Below are 24,212 nucleotides of genomic sequence, written 5' to 3' on the forward strand. Positions count from 1 at the left end.
CATGTCACCCATTGAGCATGTTTGGGATGCACTGGATAGACGTGTACAACAGCTTGTTCCAGTTCCTGTCAGTATTCAGCAACTTCGCACAGCCATTGAAGAGGAGTGGGACAACATTCCACAGGCCACAATCAACAGCCTGATCAACTCGCATGAGGCAAATGAGGGTCACACCAGATACTGACTGGTTTTCTGATCCACGCTCCTACTTTTTTTAAAACAGATGCATATTTGTATTCCCACTCATGTGAAATCCACAGATTAGGGCCTAATGAATTGATTTAAATTCACAGATGTCCTTATATGAACTGTAACTCAGTAAAATCTTAAAATTGTTGCATGTTACGGTTATATATATGTTTTTAGAAAACAGTTAATGCACTGAAGCGTGGAAATTAATCTCCCTCCCTGCTTTATCAAGTTGTGTCAGAGTCTAGAATCTTTCTTACTGCAGCTTTCTGCTCCCCTAATTGTGGAATCATTGACACATATTTTTAATCTGACAATTATTTTGGGTGCTATCCCTAAGGCCTGGAAGGCTGCCCATGTGCTCCCTCTCCACAAAGATGGTGGCCCCTCTGACATTAACTATCTTGCCTAGCAATTAAAAATAATATTTGATCAACACTCAGCTTAGATCTTTTCTAGCTTCAAAATGTATTCTAACTGTCCACCAGTCGGGTTTCAGGCCATATCACAGCATTATATCTGCTGCTTCTTTGGTGATAAATGAGACTGTAAATTGCGTGGACAAAAGGCAGCATTGTGCTGTCCTTTTCATAGACCTGTTGAAGGCTTTCGACACTGTTGACCATTTATTATGAATTTGTAGGCTGTCTGAAATTGGCCTCAGTCAGGCAGCCTGCATTTGGTTTGAAAACTACCTGACAAACAGGACACAATGTGTTTCTTCTGATGGAACGGGACATGGTAGTAGGTGCCAGGTCGCACTGGTTTGTGTCAAGAACGGCAACGCTGCTGGGATTTTCATGCTAAACAGTTTCCCGTGTGTACCAAGAATGGTCCACCACTTAAAGGACATCCAGCTAACTTGACACAACTGTGGGAAGCATTGGAGTCAACATGGGCCAGCATCCCTGTGGAACGCTTTTGACGCCTAGTAGAGTACATGCCCCAATGAGTTGAGGGGGGGTGAACTCAATATTAGGATGGTGTTCTTAATGTTTGTACACTCAGTGTACAGTACAGTGTACACTTGATGTGTATGTTTGATACAGGGCTCATCTGTAAAAGAGACCTTGCTGAGACCTCTCAGCATGACTGATCTCATCTCCTGATTACAGCGGATCATCACATATTATGTTACCTTTTGTTCTGTTCTTATAAAGTAATCATGTTAATGTGTCCTCTTTCCCAGCCCCTCCATCAATAAGCACTGGGAGGCAGAGCTATCAGCTCTAAAGGGGAACAATGCTAAGCTAACAGCCGCTCTGCTGGAGTCCACAGCTAACGTCAAACAGTGGAAACAACAACTGGCCGCCTACCAGGAGGAGGCCGAGAGACTACACAAACGGGTGAGGAGGCAGAAGACATGGGAGAGAGACGGGAGATGGGAATGGTGTGTGGAGCATCAATGGTATTTGTTCAGTTTATGTGTGCATCTTGTTTCTGATTTAGTTTGTCTGTCTGTGTGTGTGTGTGTGTGTGTTGTGTGTGTTGTGTGTGTGTGTGTGTGTGTGTGTGTGTGTGTGTGTGTTGTGTGTGTGTGTTTTGTGTGTGTGTGTGTGTGTGTGTGTGTGTGTGTGTGTGTGTGTGTGTGTGTGTGTGTGCATGTGTGTCTAGGTGACTGAGCTAGAGTGCCAGAGCACCCAGACCACTGTGATCAAATCCCAGAAGACGGAGCTAAACCAGACCATTGAGGACCTGGAAAGCACTCTGAAGGATAAAGAAGAGGTACGTGTGTGACATATTTGGAGACACCTATTTTATTTTATCTTTATTTTAGCAGGGAGTCCCATTGGGACCAAGGCTTCTTTTCCAAGGGAGCTCTGCATGAACACAATTTATAACATTCAAACATTAAACATAATAAGAACATACAATACTACAAGCAATTTAAGAAGCAAACACATTCCCTAACAAAGAGGTCCTCAATTAACAACTTGAACTGCCCTAGAGGCACCAGAGCATCAAGGTGCAGAGAGCTCTGCATATCATTCCATACATAGGTTGCAAAAAAACTGAATGCAGATTTACCTATAGTGATCATTGTGACATCTAGCATTAGCCATCCCTCTGATCGGGTCTGGTGACTCGTATGTCTGTAAGGTAAGGCGAAAGTTTGAACAAGAGGGCTTTATAAACAAAAAGAGAGCAGGGCATTGATCTATGAGACTGGAGATGGCCAACCTACTTTCTGATACAGAATGCAGTGATGTGTACTGAACCTATCGCCTGCATTAAAGCTTGGTGCGCTATAACACACTGGGTCCATTGCCTTCAATACAGTGGTAGCTGCATTCATATAGACTATATCACCATAGTGTAAAGCCGGAATGTCGATTGAACAATTTGTTTTCTACTATTTAATGAAAGGCATGCCCTATTCCTATAAAGGAAGCCCATTTTAAGTCTTAACTTTTAACTAACCCATCAATATGATTTTTGGAAGATAGCTTGTCGACAATCCAGATACCCAGATATTTGTAAGCAGGGAAACGTTCAATGCTATATTCACCAATTTTTCACATTTGTGTTTTTTCATCAGAAAATATTTACGGGTACTTTCATCAGTGTGTAAAATATGACTGTTCTCAAATTTGTTTATTCATAAATTTTAGTATTAAAATGGGTTTTGTTGCAAAATGCAATATATTTATTGTTTAGCTGGAATGGAATGTTCGTATCCTGTGTATTTGACTGTGATATGTGGTTGTCTAACCTAGCGACCTTAAGATGAATGGACTAAGTCACTCTGGATAAGAGCATCTGCTAAATGACTCAAATGATAAATGTAAATATTTGACATACAGATCTCATGTTACTGTATTGATACGCACACACACACACACATACCGACACAACACAGACACATACACTCAAACACACATACACACACGCTTTTACACTCATCATTTGCCGATGCTACTCTGTTCTTTATTTTACTACTATTATTATCTATCATGATGCCTAGTCACTTTACCCTGCCTTTATGTACATATCTACCTCAAATACCTCGTACCCCTGTACATTAATCTGGTACTCCCTGTAGTGCCTTCAGAAAGTATGAATACCTCCTGACTTATTCCACATTTTGTTGTCTTACATTCAAAATTGATTGAGTTCATTGTTTTTCTCACCCATCTACACACAATACCCCTTAATGACAAAACAAAAACGTGTTTTAGAAATGTTTGCAAATGTATTGAACATGAAATACAGAAATATCTCATTTACGTATGTGTTCACACCCCTTGAGTCAATACTTTTTAGAAGCACCTTTGGCAGCAATAACAGCTGTGAGTCTTCTGGGATAAGTCTCTAAGAGCTTTGCACACCTCGATTGTACAATATTTGCCCATTTTTCTTTTTAAAATAATTCAAGTTCTGTCACGTTGTTTGATAATTGCTAGACAGCCAGACTTGACATATATTTTCAAGCCGATTTATGTCAAAACTGTAACTATGCAATCTCGGGAACATTAAATTATGTCTTGGTAAGCAACTCCAGTGTAGATTTGGCCTTGTGTTTTAGATTATTGTTCTGCTGAATTGTTCTGCTGAAAGGTGAATGTGTCTCCTAGTGTCTGTTGGAAAGCAGACTGAACCAGGTTTTTCTCTAGGATTTTGCCTGTGCTTATATCTGTATTCCGTTTCTTTTTATCCGAAAAAACTCCCTAGTCCTTGCCAATGACAAGCATAACCATAACATGATGCAGCCACCACCATGCTTGAAAATATGAAGAGTGGTAATCAGTGATGAGTTGGATTTGCCCCAAACATAATGCTTTGTATTCAGGACAAAAAGTATATTTCTTTTTCACATGTTTTGCAGTATTACTTAAGTGCCTTGTTGCAAACAGGATGCATGTTTTGGAATATGTGTATTCTGTACAGGCTTCCTTCTTTTCACTCTGTCATTAAGGTTAATATTGTGGAGTAACTACCTTAGTATTGTATTGAGTGTTGTGGAGTAACTACCTCTATCCTTAGTTTTCTCATATCAAAACAATTGAACTCTACTGGTTAAAACTCTGAGCAGTTCCCTTCCTCTCCGACAATTGAGTTAGGAAGGACAACTGTATCTCTGTAGTGACTGGGTGACTTGATACCCATCCAAAGCCTAATTAATAACTTCACCATGCTCAAAGGAATATTCAGCGTCTGCTTTTTTTTGTTTTTTTGTTTTTGTTACACACATCTACCAATCGTTGCCAGGCATTGAAAAACCTCCCTGGTCATTGTGGTTGAATCTCTGCTTGAAATTCACTACTCGATTGAAGGACTTCACAGTATGTGTGGGGTACAGAGGGGAGTAATAGTGGTTAACATAATTCAAAAATCATGTTAACCACTATATTTGAACACGGAATACATCCATGCAACTTATTATGCGATTTCGTGAGCACATTTTTACTCCTGAACGTATTTAGGTGTGCCAAAACAAAGGGGTTGAATTGACATTTTAATATTTTTTTTTTCAACATTATTACTTTGACATTATAGGGTATTGTGTGTGGATGTGTGACACAAAATCTAAATTTCTTCTATTTTAAATTCAGTCTGTAACACAACACAATGTGGGAAAAGTAAAGGGGTGTGAATACTTTCTGATGGCACAGTAGGTTCATTCTTGTGTATTTCATTCCTCTTGTGTTATTATTATTATTTTTCACTCAATTAGTATTTGGTAGGATTGCCTTTAAACTGTTTAACTTGGGTCAAACGTTTCGGTTAGACTTCCACAAGCTTCCCACAATAAGTTGGGTGAATTTTGGCCCATTCCTCCTGACAGAGCTGGTGTAACTGAGTCAGGTTTGTAGGCCTCCTTGCTCACACACATTTTTCAGTTCTGCCCACAAATGTTCTATAGGATTGAGGTCAGGGCTTTGTGATGGCCACTCCAATACATTGCCTTTGTTGTCGACAACTTTGGAAGTATGCTTGGGGGTCATTGTCCATTTGGAAGACCCATTTGCGACAAAGCTTTAACTTCCTGACTGGTGTCTTGAGATGTTGCTTCAATATATCCTCATAATTTTCTTGCCTCATGATGCCATCTATTTTGTGAAGTGCACCAGTCCCTCCTGCAGCAAAGCACCCCCACAAAATGATCTTGCCACCCCCGTGCTTCGCGGTTGGGATGGTGTTCTTCGGCTTGCAAGCCTCCCCTTTTTCTATTTTTGTTTCATCAGACCAAAGGACATTTCTCCAAAAAGTATGATCTTTGTCCCCATGTGCAGTTGCAAACCGTAGTCTTGCTTTTTTATGGCGGTTTTGGAGCAGTGGCTTCTTCCTTGCAGAGCGGCCTTTCAGGTTATGTCAAGATAGGACTCGTTTTACTGTGGATATAGATACTTTTGTACCTGTTTCCTCCATCATCTTCACAAAGTCTTTTGCTGTTGTTCTGGGATTGATTTGCACTTTTCGCACCAAAGTATGTTAATCTCTAGGAGACAGAATGCGTCTCCTTCCTGAGCGGTATGACGGATGCGTGGTCCCATGGTATTTATACTTGCATATTATTGTTTGTACAGATGAACCAGACTTGTGGAGGATGAACCAGACTAGTCGAGGTCTACAAACTTTTTGTTGAGGTCTTGGCTGATTTCTTTTGATTTTCTCATGATGTCGAGCAAAGAGGCACTGAGTTTGAAGGTAGGCCTTGAAATACATCCACAGGTACACCTCCAATTGACTCAAATGAATAAATAATTTTCAAACCAGCTACACACAGCCTGCCTGGTGCAGGACAATTGATGAAAGCTTCGGAATATTTACTGAGTGATCCACAGTGTCAAAAGCTTTAGACAGGTCAATAAAAAGGGCTGCACAATGTTAATTTTTATCCAAACAATTAAGTACATAATTTAAGACCAAAGAAGTAGCAGAGATGGTGCTATGACCTGGTCTGAAACCTGACTGGTGTACATTTAGAACACATTCCATAGTTAAAAAGGATCTAAGTTGGGTGTTTAACAAGGATTATATTATTGTTTCTAGGCAAGTGTTACGGCTGTTGAAGGAACTGGACCAAGTTGCAGCTTGGTGAGCGTACATTTTCTTTATTGAATAAAAATGACGCCGAACAAAACAACAAACTCTACAAAAACAAACCGTGAAGCTACAGGCTATGTGCCCTAAACAAAAGTCAACTTCCCACAAACACAGGTGGAAAAAAGAGCTACCTAAGTATGGTTCTCAGTCAGAGACAACGATAGACAGCTGTCCCCGATTGAGAACCATACCCGGCCAAAACATAGAAATAGAAAATCCTAGAAACACAAAACATAGAATTCCCACCCCAACTCACAGCCCTGACCAAACCAAAATAGAAACATGAAAAGGATCTCTAAGGTCAGGGCGTGACAGCAAGAGAGTTTTTGAAAATGGGGCGATAATTATTTAGGTCATACGGGTCACCACCTTTGTGAAGGGGGAGTATATGGGCCGCTTTTCAGTCCCTGGGGATGGTACCAGAAGTAATTGTAAGGTTAAAAATGTGTTAAAGATTCTGCAATCAGAGGAGCAGAAAGCTGAAGCAATGGCTCAAGCAAATCAGCCCCAGTGAATTTATTTTACATCAATCTTGCACAAGGCATCGAGCACATCAGAAGTAGAAAGCTGTTGAAATTAAAGCAAAGATTCACTAGAAGTTAACGGAACTTCCATCGAGCCAGCTAAAGGCTGGGAGAGGGGCAGGCAGTTGTCTGGCTGACCAGGGTCAGTTCCACCATTTATTTCAAATAAAAATACTGCAGAGATAAAATGTTAATTAAAAGCTTCACTAATCTAATTTTCTCAGTAATGATGCCAGAGTCTGACAACTTGCTTAGGCAGGAAAGGAGAGGAATTTCCACGCATCAGTGTATTAACTGTTTTCCATTATTTAAACGGTTCACCAGCAGAGTCAGAGAACTTAGAAAGTAGCTAGATTTAGCTTTCTTGACCGAAGAAGTGCATCTGTTTCTAAATTGCATGAAAAACTGCCAATCTACTACAGAGTAATATTTTCTAGCTTTGGCCCAGGCCTGATTTCATCATAACAAGATCTGAAAGGTCTGTAGAGAACCAAGTATTTGTAATTTTTTTTACTCTAAGGAGTTTAAAGGGAGCTTGTTTGTCTGCCAGAGAGAAAAAAATAGATAATACAAATTCTAGAGCTAATTCAGGGTCATGCATGCAGCTGATAGACGAGAAATTAGAGTAATAATATCATGAAGAAAAGCAAGTGGGGAATACATTTTTAAAAATCTGTTCATAATTATACGACACAGCACCTGACCAACTCTGCTATTTTGTGTGTTTTTGTACATAATGTTTCCGCCATCGTTTCCTGTGACCGAAAAAGGCTTCTGGATATGAGAACAGCGATTTGGATGAAGATTTCTCCTTAAATGAGTCGGCGGCGCAGGAAATACTTCTCACCCGGACCAGGCCCTAATTCCAGAGACTCGGAAAAGGAAGAGACGGCGTAAGAGGCCAACATGCGGGCACTTTGATGAAACTACGTTGACTAATAAATTATCCAGCTCTACCCTACGTTCTATTGGTGAACGTACCACTACTGGAGAACAAACTGGACGAGCTCTATTCGAGACTATCCTATCAACGGGAGCTGAAGACCTGTAATATCTTATGTTTCTCGGCGTCCTGCCTGAACAAGGACATGGATAATCTACATCTAGCTGGTTTTTCTATGCATCAGCAGGATCGAACTGCAGCCTTGTGTAAGCTCAAGGGGGAGGTGTGGGTGTCTTTGTTGACAACAGCTGGTGTGCGATCTCTAATTTTAAGGAACTCTCAAGGTTCTACTCGCCTGAGTTAGAATACCTCATGATAAGCTGTAGACCATGCTATTTACCAAGACAGTTTTCTGTGTTTTTCGTAGCTGTCTATTTACCACCACAAACCGATGCTGGCGCTAAGACCACACTCAACGAGCTGTATAGGGTCATCAGCAAACAAGAAAACGCTCATCCAGAGGCGGCGCTCCTAGTGGCCGGGGATTTTAAGGCAGGGAAACTGAAATCTGTTTTAACTCATTTTCACCAGCATGTCACCTGTGCAGCTACAGGAGACAGAACTCTAGATCACCTTTACTCCACACACAAAAATGCATACAAAGTCCTCCTTCCATTTATCAATTCTGACCATAATTCTATCCTTCTGATTCCTGCTTACAAGCAAAACTAACATTTTGTTGTGTTACAGCCTGAATGAAACATTTATTACATTGAGATTTACCCCATATTGTCAAAGTGGAATTATGATTTTAGGCATTTTTACAAATTAATAAAAAATGAGTTCTCCCATCTCCACAGAATAAACTCTGGAGCTCCGTCACAGTGACCATCGGGTTCTTGGTCACCTCCCTGACAAAGGCCCTTCTCCCCCGATTGCTCAGTTTGGATAGGTAGCCATCTCTAGGAAGGGTCTTGGTGGTTCCAAACTTCTTCCATTTAAGAATGATGGAGGCCACTGTGATCTTGGGGAGCTTCAGTGCTGCAGAAATGTTTTGGTACCCTTTCCCAGATCTGTGTCTTGACACAATCCTGTCTCGGCGCTCTAAGGACAATTCTTTCGACCTCATGGCTTGGTTTTTGCTCTGACATGCACTGTCAACTGTGGGACCTTATATAGACAGTTGTGTGCCTTCCCAAATCATGTCCAATCAATTGAATTTTCCACAGGTGGACTCCAATCTAGTTGTAGAAACATCTCAAGGATGTTCAATGGAAGCAGGATGCACCTGAGCTCAATTTCGAGTCTCATAGCAAAGTGTCTGAATACTTATGTAAATAAGGTATTTCCTTTTAGTTTTTTTATAAATATACAAACATTTCTAAAAACCTGTTTTCGCTTTGTCATTATGCGGTATTGTGTGTAGATTGATGAGGATCTTTTATTTATTTAATCCATTTTAGAATAAGGCTGTAACGTGTGGAACTAGTGGGAATGGGAATAGTTACCTGAGCAGGGGTTATATACAGTGCATTTGGAAAGTATTCAGACCCCTTGACTTTTTTCACATTTTGTTACATGACAGCCTTATTCTAAAATGTATTCAATTGTTTTTTCCCCTCATCAATCTACAGAGAATACCCCATAATGACAAAGCAAATACAGGTTTTTAGAAATGCTATTTTCAGGTCTCTCCAGAGATGTTCGATCGGGTTCAAGACTGGGCTCTTGCTGGGCCATTTAAGGACATTCAGAGACTTGTCCCGAAGCCACTCCTGCGTTGCCACTCCACCATGAAGGCCTGATTGGTGGAGTGCTGCAGAGATGGCTGTCTTGGCGCACAGATCCCGATTACGGGGTCATTTTCCTAAACAACCGCTGAATTGCAGAGCGCCAAATTCAAAAAGAATACTAAACATATTTATAATCATGGAATAACAAGTGAAATATACCAAATCACAGTTTAGCTTGTTGTTAATCCACCTATCGTGTCAGATTTTGAAAATATGCTTTACAGCGAAAGCAATCCAAGCGTTTGTGAGTGTATCAATCAATGCTAGAACAGCTAGCCTCAAATTAGCTTGGTCATGAAAGTCAGAAAAGCAATAAAATTAATCGCTTACCTTTGATAATCTTCGGATGTTTGCACTCACGAGACTCCCAGTTACACAATAAATGTTATTTTTGTTCGATAAATATTAGTTTTATAACAACAAAAAAATCGCCATTTGGGTTGCGCGTTATGTTCAGAAAACCACAACCTCGTTCCGTTCCTGAAAGGTAGACGAAAATTCCAAAAAGTATCCGTAATGTTTGTAGTACATGTCAAACGTTTTTTATAATCAATCCTCAGGTTGTTTTTAACATACATAATCGATAATATTTCAACCGGACCGTAACCTATTCAATAAGAGAGAAAAAGAAAATGGAGAGCTACCCCTCTCGCGCGCAGGAACTAATCAGAGGACACCTGACTAGTTTTGAAAAATCTCGCTCATTTTTCAAAATAAAAGCCTGAAACTGTGTCTAAAGCCTGCTCACAGCATGAGGAAGCCATTGAAAAATGAATCTGGTTGATACCCCTTTAAATGAAAGAGGGGCAGACAATGAAACGGGGATAAAAAAAATATGCACTTCCGGGTTGGATTTCCTCAGGTTTTCGCCTGCAAAATCAGTTTTGTTATACTCACAGACAATATTTTGACAGTTTTGGAAACTTTGGAGTGTTTTCTATCCTAATCTTTAAATTATATGCATATTTTACGATCTGGGCCTGAGAAATAGTCAGTTTACCTTGGGAACGTTATTAAAAAAAATTATAATAATCTGACCCCTAGCGTCAAGAAGATAAGGTGGTGCTCTTCAAAATGTAATGTCTTACCTGTAGAAAGCGAGAAAAAAAGTCCTGTTTTGGGAGTCGGTATTTCTCAACCATCTGCTCAAATTACAAAAAAATCTTATCAGTAAATAAATCATTTGGTCTGCCTATGCCCTTATTAAGCCAAAAGTTAAAGCCAGCATCCAGCAATTTGGACCAAAATCTGTGTTGTTAAGAATTGGGATAAGAGCCAAATAGAGGAGTCATCATTTGTGATCCAGTCAGAAATATAACATAGGTGGGCACACCACTGATAGAACCTAATATTGGGCAGATCCAAGCCGCCCATAGAACTTGGCAGCTGCAATATTGCCATCTTAAGTCTTGGCTTGTGTTTACTCCATATAAAGGAACTTAGCCATCCATTTACATCCTTTATTACCTTATTGGGATCATTTGGATTGGGTAAAGTAGTCTAGGTAAAATGTTAATTTTAAAGAGGGATATTCTACCCAACCATGAAATCGGAACAGAGTTCCAGCACACCAGATCCTGTCTTATTGCATCAAACAAGGGAACAACATTGGCTTTGTACATTTGCTGGAATTTAGGAGTTACAAATATACCCAGATACGTAAAACCTGAGGGAGATCATTTAAAAGGAAAGGGGGAGTTGTATTAGGTACAGAATGAAGGTTACCAAGTGGCATAGCCTCTGATTTAGTTAAGTTAATCTTGTAGCCTGAGAATTCACTGAATAATTCAATAATATTAACAAGAGATGTAATTGAAGTCTCGGGACTAGATATGAATATCATCAGCATACAAGCTTATTTTATGGTGAACGTCACCAATGAGCAGCCCCTGTATAGCAGGCGTTACTCTGATGGCCTCGGCCAGTGGTTCCATAGGGAGTGCAAATAGGAGAGGGGACAAAGGACAGCTCTGTCTGGTACCTCTGTGTATAGAGAAGCTATTTGACCTTAGCCCATTAGTAAGGACAGCAGCCTGAGGATCATCATATAAAACTTTAACCCATTTTATAAAGTTGTCTCCTAGACCAAATTTAGTCAGAGAATAAGTAAGACCACTCCACACAGTCAAAAGCTTTCTCAGCATCTAGAGAGAGCACAAGACCATCCATAGCACTTTGTTGGTAGGCTTGAATAACATTAAGAAGCCGCCTGACATTGTTACATGACTTACGGCCCTTAATGAAGCCAGTTTGGTCTCCTTTCACAATTAGTGGCAGTGAGTCCTCTAATCTTGTGGCTAGAATTTTAGAATTTTCTATCCACATTCAGAAGGGAAATGGGTCTGTACGAGGAGCAAGACTCTGGGCATTTTCCCCTTTTTGAGAATAGGGGATATTTTGGCTTCTCTCAGCGTTTGAGGGCGATGGTCATTTGAAAATGAGTGGGTAAACACATCAAGCAATGGCCCAAGGATCAGGCAATGGAACTCTTTATAGAACTCACTACAGAACCCGTCTGGTCCTGGGGCCCTACCATTTTGCAGATTCTTAATTGCGAGCATTATCTCTTCCTTGGTAATAGGGGCATTAAGGAGAGACCTCTGTTCTTAGGATATGGTAGGGAGCTTAATCTTAGAAAATAAGTCCTTAATTAATTTGCGTGCGTCATTTGTCAGTTCTGAGGCATAAAGATTTGTATAAAATTTCTTAAATTACTAATTTGTCAATTTATTTTCATATAAATGATTCCCATCAGAATCAGTAATAGTAGCAATTGACTGAGTCAGCTCTCTTTTTAGCTAGGTACGCCAAATACTTTCCTGGTTTATCTCCATGTTCATAAAGCTTTTGCCTGACAAATCTCATTTTCTTTTCAGCGACATGTGTTAGGAGAGAGTCCAACGTTGATCTAAGGACTGATATTTCCTTTAATAGGGCAGGAGTGGAAGTTTTAGTGGCTGTGTATGACATAATCAGACCCCTGGCGTACGCTTTACAGGTTTCCCAAAAAAGCGAGGGGTTATCTGTTGATTGAGAGTTAATAGAGAAAAATGCTTTAAACTCTGTAATAAAATATTGTAAATGTATGGTCTTTAAGAATGGTTGTATTCAACCTCCGATGTCTTGACAGATTGGATGCCCCATTGAGTTTTATGTCCAAGATCACCTCTGCATGATCAGATATGACTACGCTTCCTATGCTAGTGGATAAAACAGACTGCAAAGACGTCCTGGACATGAAAAGGTAATCTATTCTAGTCTGACATCCATGAGGTGCAGAGAAAAACGTGAACTCCCTGTTGGAGGGATGAAATGTTCTCCAAACATCAGCATACCCCAAATCATCACAAATAGCTTTAAGTGACCTAGCTTGAGGAGAGAGTGACGCTATACTGCTGGGAAACTTGCCAATAAGGGAGTTCAACAAACAATTCAAATCTCTTCCAACCACTGAGTTTAATTCTGAAAAGTCTAGAAATACCTTAGTGAGGAAATCAGGGGGGTGGGCAGGGGGGAAGTAAATATTCATTATGGAAATGTTCTGCCCTTGTAAAGTACCATTATTAAAATAAAATCACCAAATTTATCTTTCACACAATTCAACACCTTAAGTGGTAGGTTCTTTTTCACAAGAATTGATACACCTCTACTTCTGGATGTAAATGATGAGAAAAACACTTGACCAAACCCCCTCATTATCATCCAAATGAGTTTCTTGCAACAGAGCAATATCAATATTAAATTTTTTCAAAAAAGACAGTACCTTCTTTTTAATGGGGTTATGGCTCCCTCTAATGTTCCATGTACATACACACAGTCTGTTACCTGTCATTGCACTTTGACCAACCAATATCCAGACTGAATCCTACTGTAAAGATGGAGTGGTACCTTTTCCCATGTGTTGAACTCTCCTCAATCTCACCGAGCATAAACAAACGATATGAACCCTGAACCCGAGCTATACTAAACCAAAAAATCTAACATGTAAAGATCCAGAAGGGGGTTTTCCCACTAGCTAACATGCAGGGGATTTCAACTCTCCAATGTAGACTGTTAAGTCCGCATAGCCACTCTATAGCCTCATCCTTTATATATAGAGAAATTAAAATCAATAAAAGAAGATTGAGGCTCTTCCACCTAAAGCCAAGCCGGGCACCAATATAGATTCACACATATTTCAGTCTGAGCTATAGTGGCAGTTACTTTAGCAAGAAAAGTAATAAAGATACGAACATTACTGAACAGGAGCACTTGAGAACTCACATCACTGCTTCATGATCAGATTCAAATAAAAAAGTTATCCAATGCTGCGGAGGTGCAGCTTAAAGTTATTTACCCGAGAGAGTCAATAAACGCAGAAGCCTCTTCAGGTGCGTAAAGCTTTTTAGGCGATCCGTTGACCATAATCTTCAATGTGGCCGGGTACAGCAGTGCGTAGTCCATCTCCATTCTCTTGAGTCGAGCCTTCACCTCATCAAATGCCTTGCGTCTTCGTACAACCGCTGTGGAATAATCATTGAAGGATGAGACCCTTGGACCTTGACGTTGACTACCGTCAGAACCGATACATCTGGCCGCATCCATGACGTGTTGCTTGTCGGTGAAGTTGTGGAACTTTATAACCACTGGCCATGGGCGCTGGTTGGGACCGCCTCTTCAACCTCAGGAGGCTGAAGAAATTCGGCTTGTCACCAAAAGCACTCACAAACTTCTACAGATGCACAATCGAGAGCATCCTGTCGGGCTGTATCACCGCCTGGTTACGGCAACTGCTCCGCCCACAACCGTAAGGCTCTCCAGAGGGTAGTGAGGGTCTGCAGAACGCATCACCAGGGGAAACTACCTGCCCTCCAGGACACCTACACCACCCGATGTCACAGGAAGGCCATAAAGATCATCAAGGACAACAACCACCCAAGCCACTGCCTGTTCACCCCGCTATCATCCAGAAGGCGAGGTCAGTACAGGTGCATCAAAGCAGGGACCGAGAGACTGAAAAACAGCTTCTATCTCCAGGCCATCAGACTGTTAAACAGCCACACTAACATTTAGCGGCCGCTGCAACATACTGACTCAACTCCAGCCACTTTAAAATGGGAATTGATGGAAATTATGTAAAAATGTACCACTAGCCACTTTAAACAATGCCACTTAATATAATGTTTTAATACCCTACATTACCCATCTCATATGTATATACTGTACTCTATATCATCTACTGCATCTTGCCATCTTTATGTAATACATGTACCACTAGCCACTTTAAACTATGCCACTCTATGTTACATACCCTACAGTACTCATCTCATATAATACCGTTACTCTATACCACTACTGCATCTGCCATGCCGTTCTGTACCACCACTCATTCATATATCTTTATGTACATATTCTTTATCCCTTTACACTTGTGTGTGTGTGTAAGGTAGTAGTTGTGGAATTGTTAGGTTAGATTACTTGTTGGTTATTACTGCATTGTCGGAACTAGAAGCACAAGCATTTCGCTACACTCGCATTAACATCTGCTAACCATGTGTATGTGACTAATAAAATTTGATTTGATTTGATTTGGTATCGGTGCTTGAGAGCGATGGGCTCTGTCCAGCTTCACAAGACCAGCCTTAGTGTCCACTTGTAGGTAGCCAGAAAAACTTTACTGAACGTGTCCCTTCAGAATTTTCCGGGAGTCCCACAACACGGATATTGCATCTGCGTCCTCGATTATCCAAGTCGTCAACGTGCTCCGCCATTTTGCGCACCTGTTTCTCAAGTGCCTTTGTATTGTGTCCATTGATGTAGTTGAAATTTCCACAGTAGCAATTCTTCCTTCCGCCTCATCCACACGCTTGACAACCCTCTCTAGTTCAGCTGAATGGCCTGCTATTGCTTCCAAGACCGTTCCTATCTTAACATCGATCACTTTAGTAATGTTATCCGTCATACTTTGAATCACCAGGTCCATTGTGCCTGGATCCGCAATGGTGTTAGCTTCGCTAACGTTAGCTAGCTCCTCCTGCACATCTACAGGGGTGGTGGTTTTGGTAGAGTTCTTAGTAGTTCTGCTGGGCATGTTGTCGGAAATTTTTGAGAAATAGCCGTCAAGACTCATTGTAAGGATAACTTATTTAGCAAATTCTACCACTTTTTCAAGCTAGAAAATGAATATATAAAGAGAAATTAACAAATGTCACAGGAGCTCGCTGAAACACAGTGTTCTCTCTAAGGCGACATTTTGTCCCCACTCCAGACATTGATTTTTAATTGAATCAATAAATGATTTTGGTGGGTTCCATTGAAACATTAATAAAGTACAGTATTTCTAACATGTTGGTATTTTGAGTTTATCTCTATAATTATATTGTTTATATTTTTTAAAGTATTGTTTGTGCATTGCCAGTCAGGGGTGGCAGTCATTTTGGAGCCCACTGTAGACAGGTGTGTGTCTTTCCAAATCATGCCCAATCAATTGAATTTACCACAGGTGGACTCCAAGTTCTAGAGACATCTCAAGGATGTTCAATGGAAATGTTGAGTTTCATAGCAAAGGGTCTAAATACTTATGTAAATAAGGTATTTCTGTTTTTTCTTTTTTTAATACATTTGCAAACATTTTCAAAACCTGTTTTCGCTTTGTCAATATGCGGTATTGTGTGTAGATTGATGAGGAAAATGTTTTATTTAATACATTTTATATAAGGTTGTAACGTAACATAATGTGGAAAAAGGGAAGGGGTCTGAATACTTTCGAATGCACTGTATAACAAATAACAATCTGTAACAATGTGTATCTTGTTTCTCTGAAACTCCCTGTCTCACCCACAGGAAATGGAGCGGTTGAAAGAGGAAGTGGAGAACGCTAACGAGCTGCTAGAGCAGAGACACTCCTTAACACAGAAACTACAGGTGAGTACATTGTACTGACACCAATTGCTTTAGACTTTTGTATTTGTATTTATTATGGATCCCCATTGCCAAGGCAGCAGGTACTCTTCCTGGGGCCCAGCAAAATTAAGGCAGTTATACAATTTTAAAAACATTACAATACATTCACAACAGATTTCACAACACAAGTTGAGGATGATGGATGATAATTATTTTGGAAAAATACCAACTTTTCAATCTAACTGTTAGGAACACTACAGCACCAATGTGCATTTGTTTATGTTTCACATCAGTAAGCAGCCCATAACGCCCTGGACCAGAGCTAGCGGTAGCTAGTTTAATTAACAAGCTTTGAAAACACATCTTACTTTTTTAAAGTTAATAACTCCAATGTGAACTAAACTTAATATATCCTTATCACTAGCCTTAAAAAAACGTAAATCTATGCTGATGCCACATAGGGATGAGGTGTGGATGTGGTAGTGTGCTGTCTATCTATGCGCATACACTAAACTACCCCACATATCATAACAATTCTTCTCTCATTAAAACTCTCTCTASCTATCTTCTGATTTGCACAGTATGTTTTATTGTTAATTAGGGCTCAATTCAATCCGTAGCGTGTAAGAGCTGCGTTGTTGCATGATTGCCATACAAAGGCAATTTTACTGCGTTCATGGTAAACGCTGCATATGTCAGCTCATTCGAAAAATGACCTTTACATTTCAATCGTATAATGCGGATCTTCAGCGCTACGGATTGAATCGAGCCCTTAACCTATATTGTAACAGGAGGCCCATTGAGACAAAGGTCTCTTTTGCAAGGGATCCTTGCATCTCAACAATTACACAATCAAGGCAGTATAGGAGCATAGAAAATACAAAACACAATCATGAAAAACAGTCACATTCCTAGGTAAAGAGGTCTTCAACCAAAAATCTGAATTGCCCAAAGGGCACCAATGCATCCAACTGTAGAGTATTCTGAAGATTGTTCCATAAGTGAGGTGCGAAGAAACTAAAAGCTGTTTGGGTCATTCCACCAATTTGGTACCTTTTGAGAAGTGTAAAAAAAAAAATTGTTACATTCTGTCAAAGTTGAAAATTTCAGCAATTGATTGCAGGGTTCACAAAAACAATGTAATTGTTCAAACATTTCTAACCTGTCTATCTATGGGTAACAGGGTTGACGTGTTATGCTCAACCCACTCACAAAACATCAGAAAAAGAGAGGAACCAGCCCACCTGCTTTTACACTATGATTTGATTTTTAGCTTACATTTTTTTAATTAATAGTTTCATATTAAAACGAGAATTCAGTTCACGTAACAGGGTTGACCTTAAAATTAAGGACAGACGTAAATGAATCACTAACCACATTAAATAAATAATAATCTTCAGAAATGACTTTGTCAAGTCAACAAAATAATTAGTGCTTTAACATGGAGAAATATTGTGGTTAAGTGGGTTAAAATCTTCTTATAAGTCACAAACGGGAATTGCACGGAGGGACATATCAAAACTCTTGGCACTAAAAAATCTTGATTTATTAACCCATGTGGTTGTAACGGTCCTGACCTGTTTTATGTTGTTTTTGTATGTGTTTAGGTCAGGGCATGTGTTTTGGGTGGGCAGTCTATGTTATCTGTTTCTATGTTGGTTGTGGTTGCCTGGTATGGCTCTTAATTAGAGGCAGGTGTTTTGCGTTCTCCTCTAATTAAGAGTCATATTTAGGTAGGGTGTTCTCACTGTTTGTTTGTGGGTGATTGTCTCCTGTGTCGTTGAATGTATGTACCATACGGGACTGTTTGGCTGTTCGTTTATTTTGATGTCGTCTGTTTCCTGTCCGTGAGTTTACGTTTAGTTATGTAAGTTTATGTTCAGGTTTCGTCAACGTCGTTTTCTTGTTTTGTATATTTGAAAGTGTTTTGTTTCGTGTTGCCATTCGTTTCAAATAAAAAGATGGCTTACTTCCCGAATGCTGCATTTTGGTCAGATGATCCTTCTCTCCTCTCCTCGTCCGAGGATGAGGAGAGAGACAGCCCTTACAGTGGTCTATATTAAAAGCCACTTCATTTAATATAACAGGCTTTTAAAAATCAATATTGGTGCATGTCTACTTAAAATATCAAAGGGACGCAAAAGGCACTCTTTTTGTGGAAAGACCCTTTTATCTAAATCTGTAGTAACAGACGGAATTTCAAGTATCTCGTTCTTCCATAAGTTAGTAGTAACAATGTTAAGTAATGCAGGAGTTTTTGCAAAAAGGCTTTATAAATTAACAGGATGCAAAGTTTTCACCTATGCAACATCAAACAGGACTATCCTACTTTATGATAAAGGAAGCAGTGATTAGTGCAAAATCTTTCACCCATGATAAAAACAAAGTGCACTGTGGTAAATTGTAAATTGCTACTGATCTGATTGGTCATCTGTTCATTCTCCCCTGAGCAGCAGCATCATCATCATAGGTTTCTAGGGATGGTGTTTTTTTTCTTCTTCACCATAAGCTGGATGGGTTTGTGTTGAAGTCACTGGGAGATTCTCAATTGGGTTTTCTCAACTGCTCCCATCGTCTCCTCCTTCCTCTTCTCGCCTACTTTTGCAAAAGGTGCTGATTGAGCACGCCCTAATGGCCATTGCAAAACTGTTTTTAACCAGATATTTAGTAGTTTGAATATATTAACTATAGATTTATCTATAAATTGTTTCTATTTTTATGTTTCATAATTTCAGAGTTTTCTTGAATTCAGATAGAGGGTGGTCCTCCCCTTCCTCCAATGACCAGCCTCCTCCGAGTGACACAAAGTGACACACTAATACAGCAGTGTAGTGACAGTGAAGTTTGTTAGATTTGTTTCGAATTCCACTGCTGCCACCATGTTCCTACCAACATACTCAGGTTAGAGTGTGTGTCCTGAATCTCATTGTCTCTGCACCAAGCAAAAACGAGAAACTACACATTCATGGTTGTAGCCGGTATTATTTCTCACTGTATCTCTCCCAGAATTGTGGACTCGAGTCACATGACTTGGACTCGAGTTTGATGACTTGAGACTCAACTTCATAGAAAATAAAATAAAATAACTTGGACTAGGAGCCTCAAGAATCTACTTTGACTTGAGATTTATGGCTTGAAATTATCTGTCCAGGTTTTGTAACGTTTTGTCACTCATTTTGTGGCACAGAATCTTTGTGGATTACTCTCCACGCAGCCAGAGACAGTAAAATTCTGATTGGGTAGTGAAACGCACACTCGGCCCTCTGACCAGAAAACTGTCAATCAACACAGGTCGGGTGAGCTAGGGCAGTAAGAAGGTTGCGATTGTGAAACTGAATTGGAAAAATATATGTATTTCATACATATTTTAATAGGCTACATATAGCCTACCATTTGTAATGAATATTTATACCTTTGCTTATTCGATCTGGTCACTAAAATAGGTCTACGGCATTACACCAAATTCTTGTTTCAAAAACATCTAATTTGTGTTTAAGAACCAAACATTTGCACGTCTTGACTGTTGACCAATCACCAATTGCGCACAAAGGTGGATGCACATATCCAGATTAGTGACCAGAAAGTGCTGTAACGATGATGCTGTGAGTCGAGAAGCAGGTGCAGGTGAAACATTTAATAAAAAAACATGAAACAAGACAGCGTGACAGTGGTGAGATAGCATGAAAACAGGAAACAATACCAACTAAGGAATGCACATAATGGAGGGACATATAAAGGGAGGTAATGAGGAAGGTAATGATGTCTAGGTGTGAATCATGATGATCTGCAGGTACACATAATGAAGGATGCCAGGTGTGCATGATGATGAATCCCAGGACCGGTGGTTAGTATTCCGGTGTGTTATCCATATAAGTATTCCGGTATATTATCCATATAAAGTACCGTTTGTATGAACGCATCTTTGCCACAACAATAGGCTACCTGTTGATTTTGTTGATCATTTTTATATTTCAGATAGGCCTAGTAGTTTGGGTGGGTTATAATGTTATACCTCAGTGGTACTGGCTATGTGTCTAAAGATAGCTGTAACATTGCAGTACCTTCAATACTTATGGAATGACGATGTAACATATTCTGGCAAATTAATTATAATATTTGTGAGGAAGAAAAAGGCTAGAGACAGATCATGCTTTCCATCTGATCCTGCAACCTCCACTGCATTAAGGTAGGCCATATGTGACCGACTGGCTCGATTTGGTCTTATGTAGCAAAATTAGAAATTGTGTTTTTTACATTGGATAAAGGTACGAGACTCAGAACTAGAAAATTGTATATCATACACTACAGTTGAGGAACAATGGGAAAGTAAAGTCTGCTTTGAAAGTTGATTAATTTGTAACCGCACTTTTGAGAAAATGGCCCTTAAATGTTTTGGTAAACCTACTGGAGAGCTCTTCTTTGTCTACACCCATTCAGCATCGTACACACCCTCTTAAGCCTTAGCCCCACCCATCTCTTTAAGGATTCAAATGTTTTTTATAATTCTTTTTTTATTTCACCTTTATTTAACCAGGTAGTCTAGTTGAGAACAAGTTCTCATTTGCAACTGCGACCTGGCCAAGATAAAGCAAAGCAGTTCGACACATACAACAACAGAGTTACACATGGAATAAACAAGCATACAATCAATAATACAGTAGAAAAATCTATAAAAAAGCATGTGCAAATGAGGTAGGATAAGAGAGGTAAGGCAATAAATAGGCCATGGTGGCGAAGTAATTACAATATAGCAATTAAACACTGGAATGGTAGGGTGTGCAGAAGATGAATATGCAAGTAGAGATACTGGGGTGCAAAGGAGCAAGATAAATAAATATATACAGTATGGGGATGAGGTAGATTGGATAGGCTATTTACAGATGAGTTATGTACAGGTGCAGTGATCTATGAGCTGCTCTGACAGCTGGTGCTTAAAGCTAGTGAGGGAGGTAAAAGTCTCCAGCTTCAGAGATTTTTGCAGTTCATTCCAGTCATTGGCAGCAAAGAACTGTAAGGAAAGACGGCCAAAGGAAGAATTGGCTTTGGGGATGACCAGTGAGATATACCTGCTGGAGCGCGTGCTACGGGTGGGTGCTGCTATGGTGACCAGTGAGCTGAGATAAGGCGGGGCTTTACCTAGCAGAGACTTATAGATGACCTGGAGCCAGTGGGATTGGCGACGAGTATGAAGCGAGGGCCAGCCAACGAGAGCATACAGTTTGCAGTGGTGGGTAGTATATGGGGCTTTGGTGACAAAACGGATGGCACTGTGATAGTCTGCATCCAATTTGTTGAGTGGAGTGTTGGAGGCTATTTTGACATCGCCGAAGTCGAGGATCGATAGGATGGTCAGTTTTACGAGGGTATGTTTGGCGGCATGAAGGATGCTTTGTTGCGAAACAGGAAACCAATTCTAGATTTAATTTTGGATTGGAGATGCTTAATGTAAGTTTGGAAGGAGAGTGCACAGTCTAACCAGACACCTAGGTATTTGTAGTAGTCCACATATTCACATGTTCTAAGTCAGAACCGGTCAGAGTAGTGATGCTGGACGGCCGGGCAGGTGCGGGCAGCGAACGGTTGAAGAGCATGCATTTAGTTTTACTTGCATTTAAGAGCAGTTGGAGGCCACTGAAGGAGAGTTGTATGGCATTGAAGTGCATCTGGAGGTTGTTAACACAGTGTGCAAAGAAGGGCCAGAGGTATACAGAATGGTGTCGTCTGCATAGAGGTGGATCAAAGAATCACCAGCAGCAAGAGCGACATCATTGATGTACAGAGAAGAGAGTCGGCCCGAGAATTAAACCCTGTGGCACCCCCATAGAGACTGCCAGAGGTCCGGACAACAGGCCCTCCGATTTGACATACTGAACTCTATCAGAGAAAAACACCAAAATGAAAAACACCAAAATAAAGATGCCCATGTTCCCTGCTCATCTGCGTGAACGTGCCTTAGGCATGCTGCAAGGAGGAATGTGGACTGCAAGGGCAATAAATTGCAATGTCCGTACTGTGAGCCACCTAAGACAGCGCTACAGGGAGACAGGATGGACAGCTGATCGTCCTTGTAGTGGCAGACCACGTGTAGCAACACCTGCACAGGATCATTACATCCAAACATCACACCTGCGGGACAGGTACAGGATGGCAACAACAACTTCCCAAGGTACACCAGGAACAAACAATCCCTCCATTAGTGCTCAGACTCTCCGCAATAGGCTGAGAGAGGCTGGACTGAGGGCTTGTAGGCCTGTTGTAAGGCAGGTCCTCACCAGACATCACCGGCAACAACGTCACCTATGGGCACAAACCCTCTGTCGCTGGACCAGACAGGACTGGCAAAAAGTGATCTTCACTGACGAGTCGCGGTTTTGTCTCACATGGGGTGATGGTCGGATTTGCATTTATCGTTGAAGGAATGAGCGTTACACCGAGGCCTGTACTCTGGAGAGGGATCGATTTGGAGGTGGAGGTTCCGTCATGGTCTGGGGAAGTGTGTCACAGCATCATTGGACTGAGCTTGTTGTCATTGCAGGCAATCTCAACGCCGTGTGTTACTGGGAAGACATCCTCCTCCCTCATGTGGTACCCTTCCTGCAGGCTCATCCTGACATGACCCTCCAGCATGAAAATGCCACCAGCCATACTGCTCGTTCTGTGAGTGATTTCCTGCAAGACAGGAATATCAGTGTTCTGCCATGGCCAGCAAAGAGCCCGGATCTCAATCCCATTGAGCACATCTGGGACCTGTTGGATCGGAGGGTGAGGGCTAGGACAATTCCTCTCAGAAATGTCCAGGAACTTGCAGGTACCTTTGTGGAAGAGTGGGGTAACATCTCACAGCAATAACTGGCAAATCTGGTGCAGTGCATGAGGAGGAGATGCACTGCAGTACTTAATGCAGCTGGTGGCCACACCAGATACTGACTGTTACTTTTGATTTTGACTCCCCCTTTGTTCAGGGACACATTACTCGATTTCTGTTAGTCACATGTCTGTGGAACTTGTTCAGTTTATGTCTCAGTTGTTGAATCTTGTTATGTTCATAGAAATATTTACACATGTTAAATATGCTGAAAATAAACTCAGTTGACAGTGAGAGGACGTTTATTTTTGAACATTCTATTGTCGTCCCCCATCAAATTTGTCATTGTCGTTATGAAAATGTAGAATCACAAAAATACAGGCTTCATGACATCAGCAGCCTGGTGGTCCAAAATATCATAACTAGTGTATTTTAACACCAATAAACCCAACCGTTTAAAAATGAATTTAGTATATGTCAATCTAGCAAACAGGCAACTAAATGTAACTTTCTAAACAATGTTTTGGTTCCTTTCTAGCTAGTTAGCTAGAGCTTGCTAGCCAGTTCAAATAATGACCATATATAGCTGACAATGTCTTCACTTTAGCTCATTTGTCTTCATTATTACAGGAAGATAAACTCACAACAAGATCGTTATTTAGTTAATGGCGAGCCATGACAAAATAAAAGCAGGACATTCTACTAGAGAATTTTAGAACTTGGACACTGTCGCAATGGCCTAACGTTGGGGGTGTTCGAACATTTGAGATCGCAGAATAACTGATACATTTGCAAACGCTCAACACCTGTTGAATATGGCCGGTGTCAGTAAACATCGGCAAAAAATCGTAATTAAATTGTTGCCAGCAGCACAGTTACAGTCACCAAAGCTCTGGATAACATGAAAACAGCCTAACCAGCTCTGCTAGGGCGAGTAAAATGGTCAGAGTGAGGTGTTCTCTCAGTTGTATCTGGAAGTAGCTAGCAAGCTAGCCAACGTTAGCCAGTTAGCTTGGGCGCTTGATTTCCGTTGTGAGGTCAGAACGCTCGGATCTACCCTACTCATTGGCCAGAGCATCCAGTGTGAA

General features: G+C 40.6%; 1 protein-coding gene across 2 annotated transcripts in view; it reads left to right on the forward strand.

Annotated features, from left to right (window-relative positions):
- The window catches only part of homer1b (homer scaffold protein 1b), a 117,647-nt gene that overhangs the window by 90,623 nt on the left and 2,812 nt on the right, over positions 1-24,212 (forward strand). For both annotated transcript variants that reach the window (XM_024003226.2, XM_024003225.3), the window contains 3 exons: positions 1,379-1,535; positions 1,804-1,914; positions 16,260-16,340. In XM_024003226.2, coding sequence (XP_023858994.1) covers positions 1,379-1,535; positions 1,804-1,914; positions 16,260-16,340 — 349 coding nt within the window. The remainder of the gene's footprint in view (positions 1-1,378; positions 1,536-1,803; positions 1,915-16,259; positions 16,341-24,212) is intronic.

The sequence above is a fragment of the Salvelinus sp. IW2-2015 genome, linkage group LG15 (genome assembly GCF_002910315.2).
Source record: "Salvelinus sp. IW2-2015 linkage group LG15, ASM291031v2, whole genome shotgun sequence".
Classification (NCBI taxonomy): domain Eukaryota; kingdom Metazoa; phylum Chordata; class Actinopteri; order Salmoniformes; family Salmonidae; genus Salvelinus; species Salvelinus sp. IW2-2015.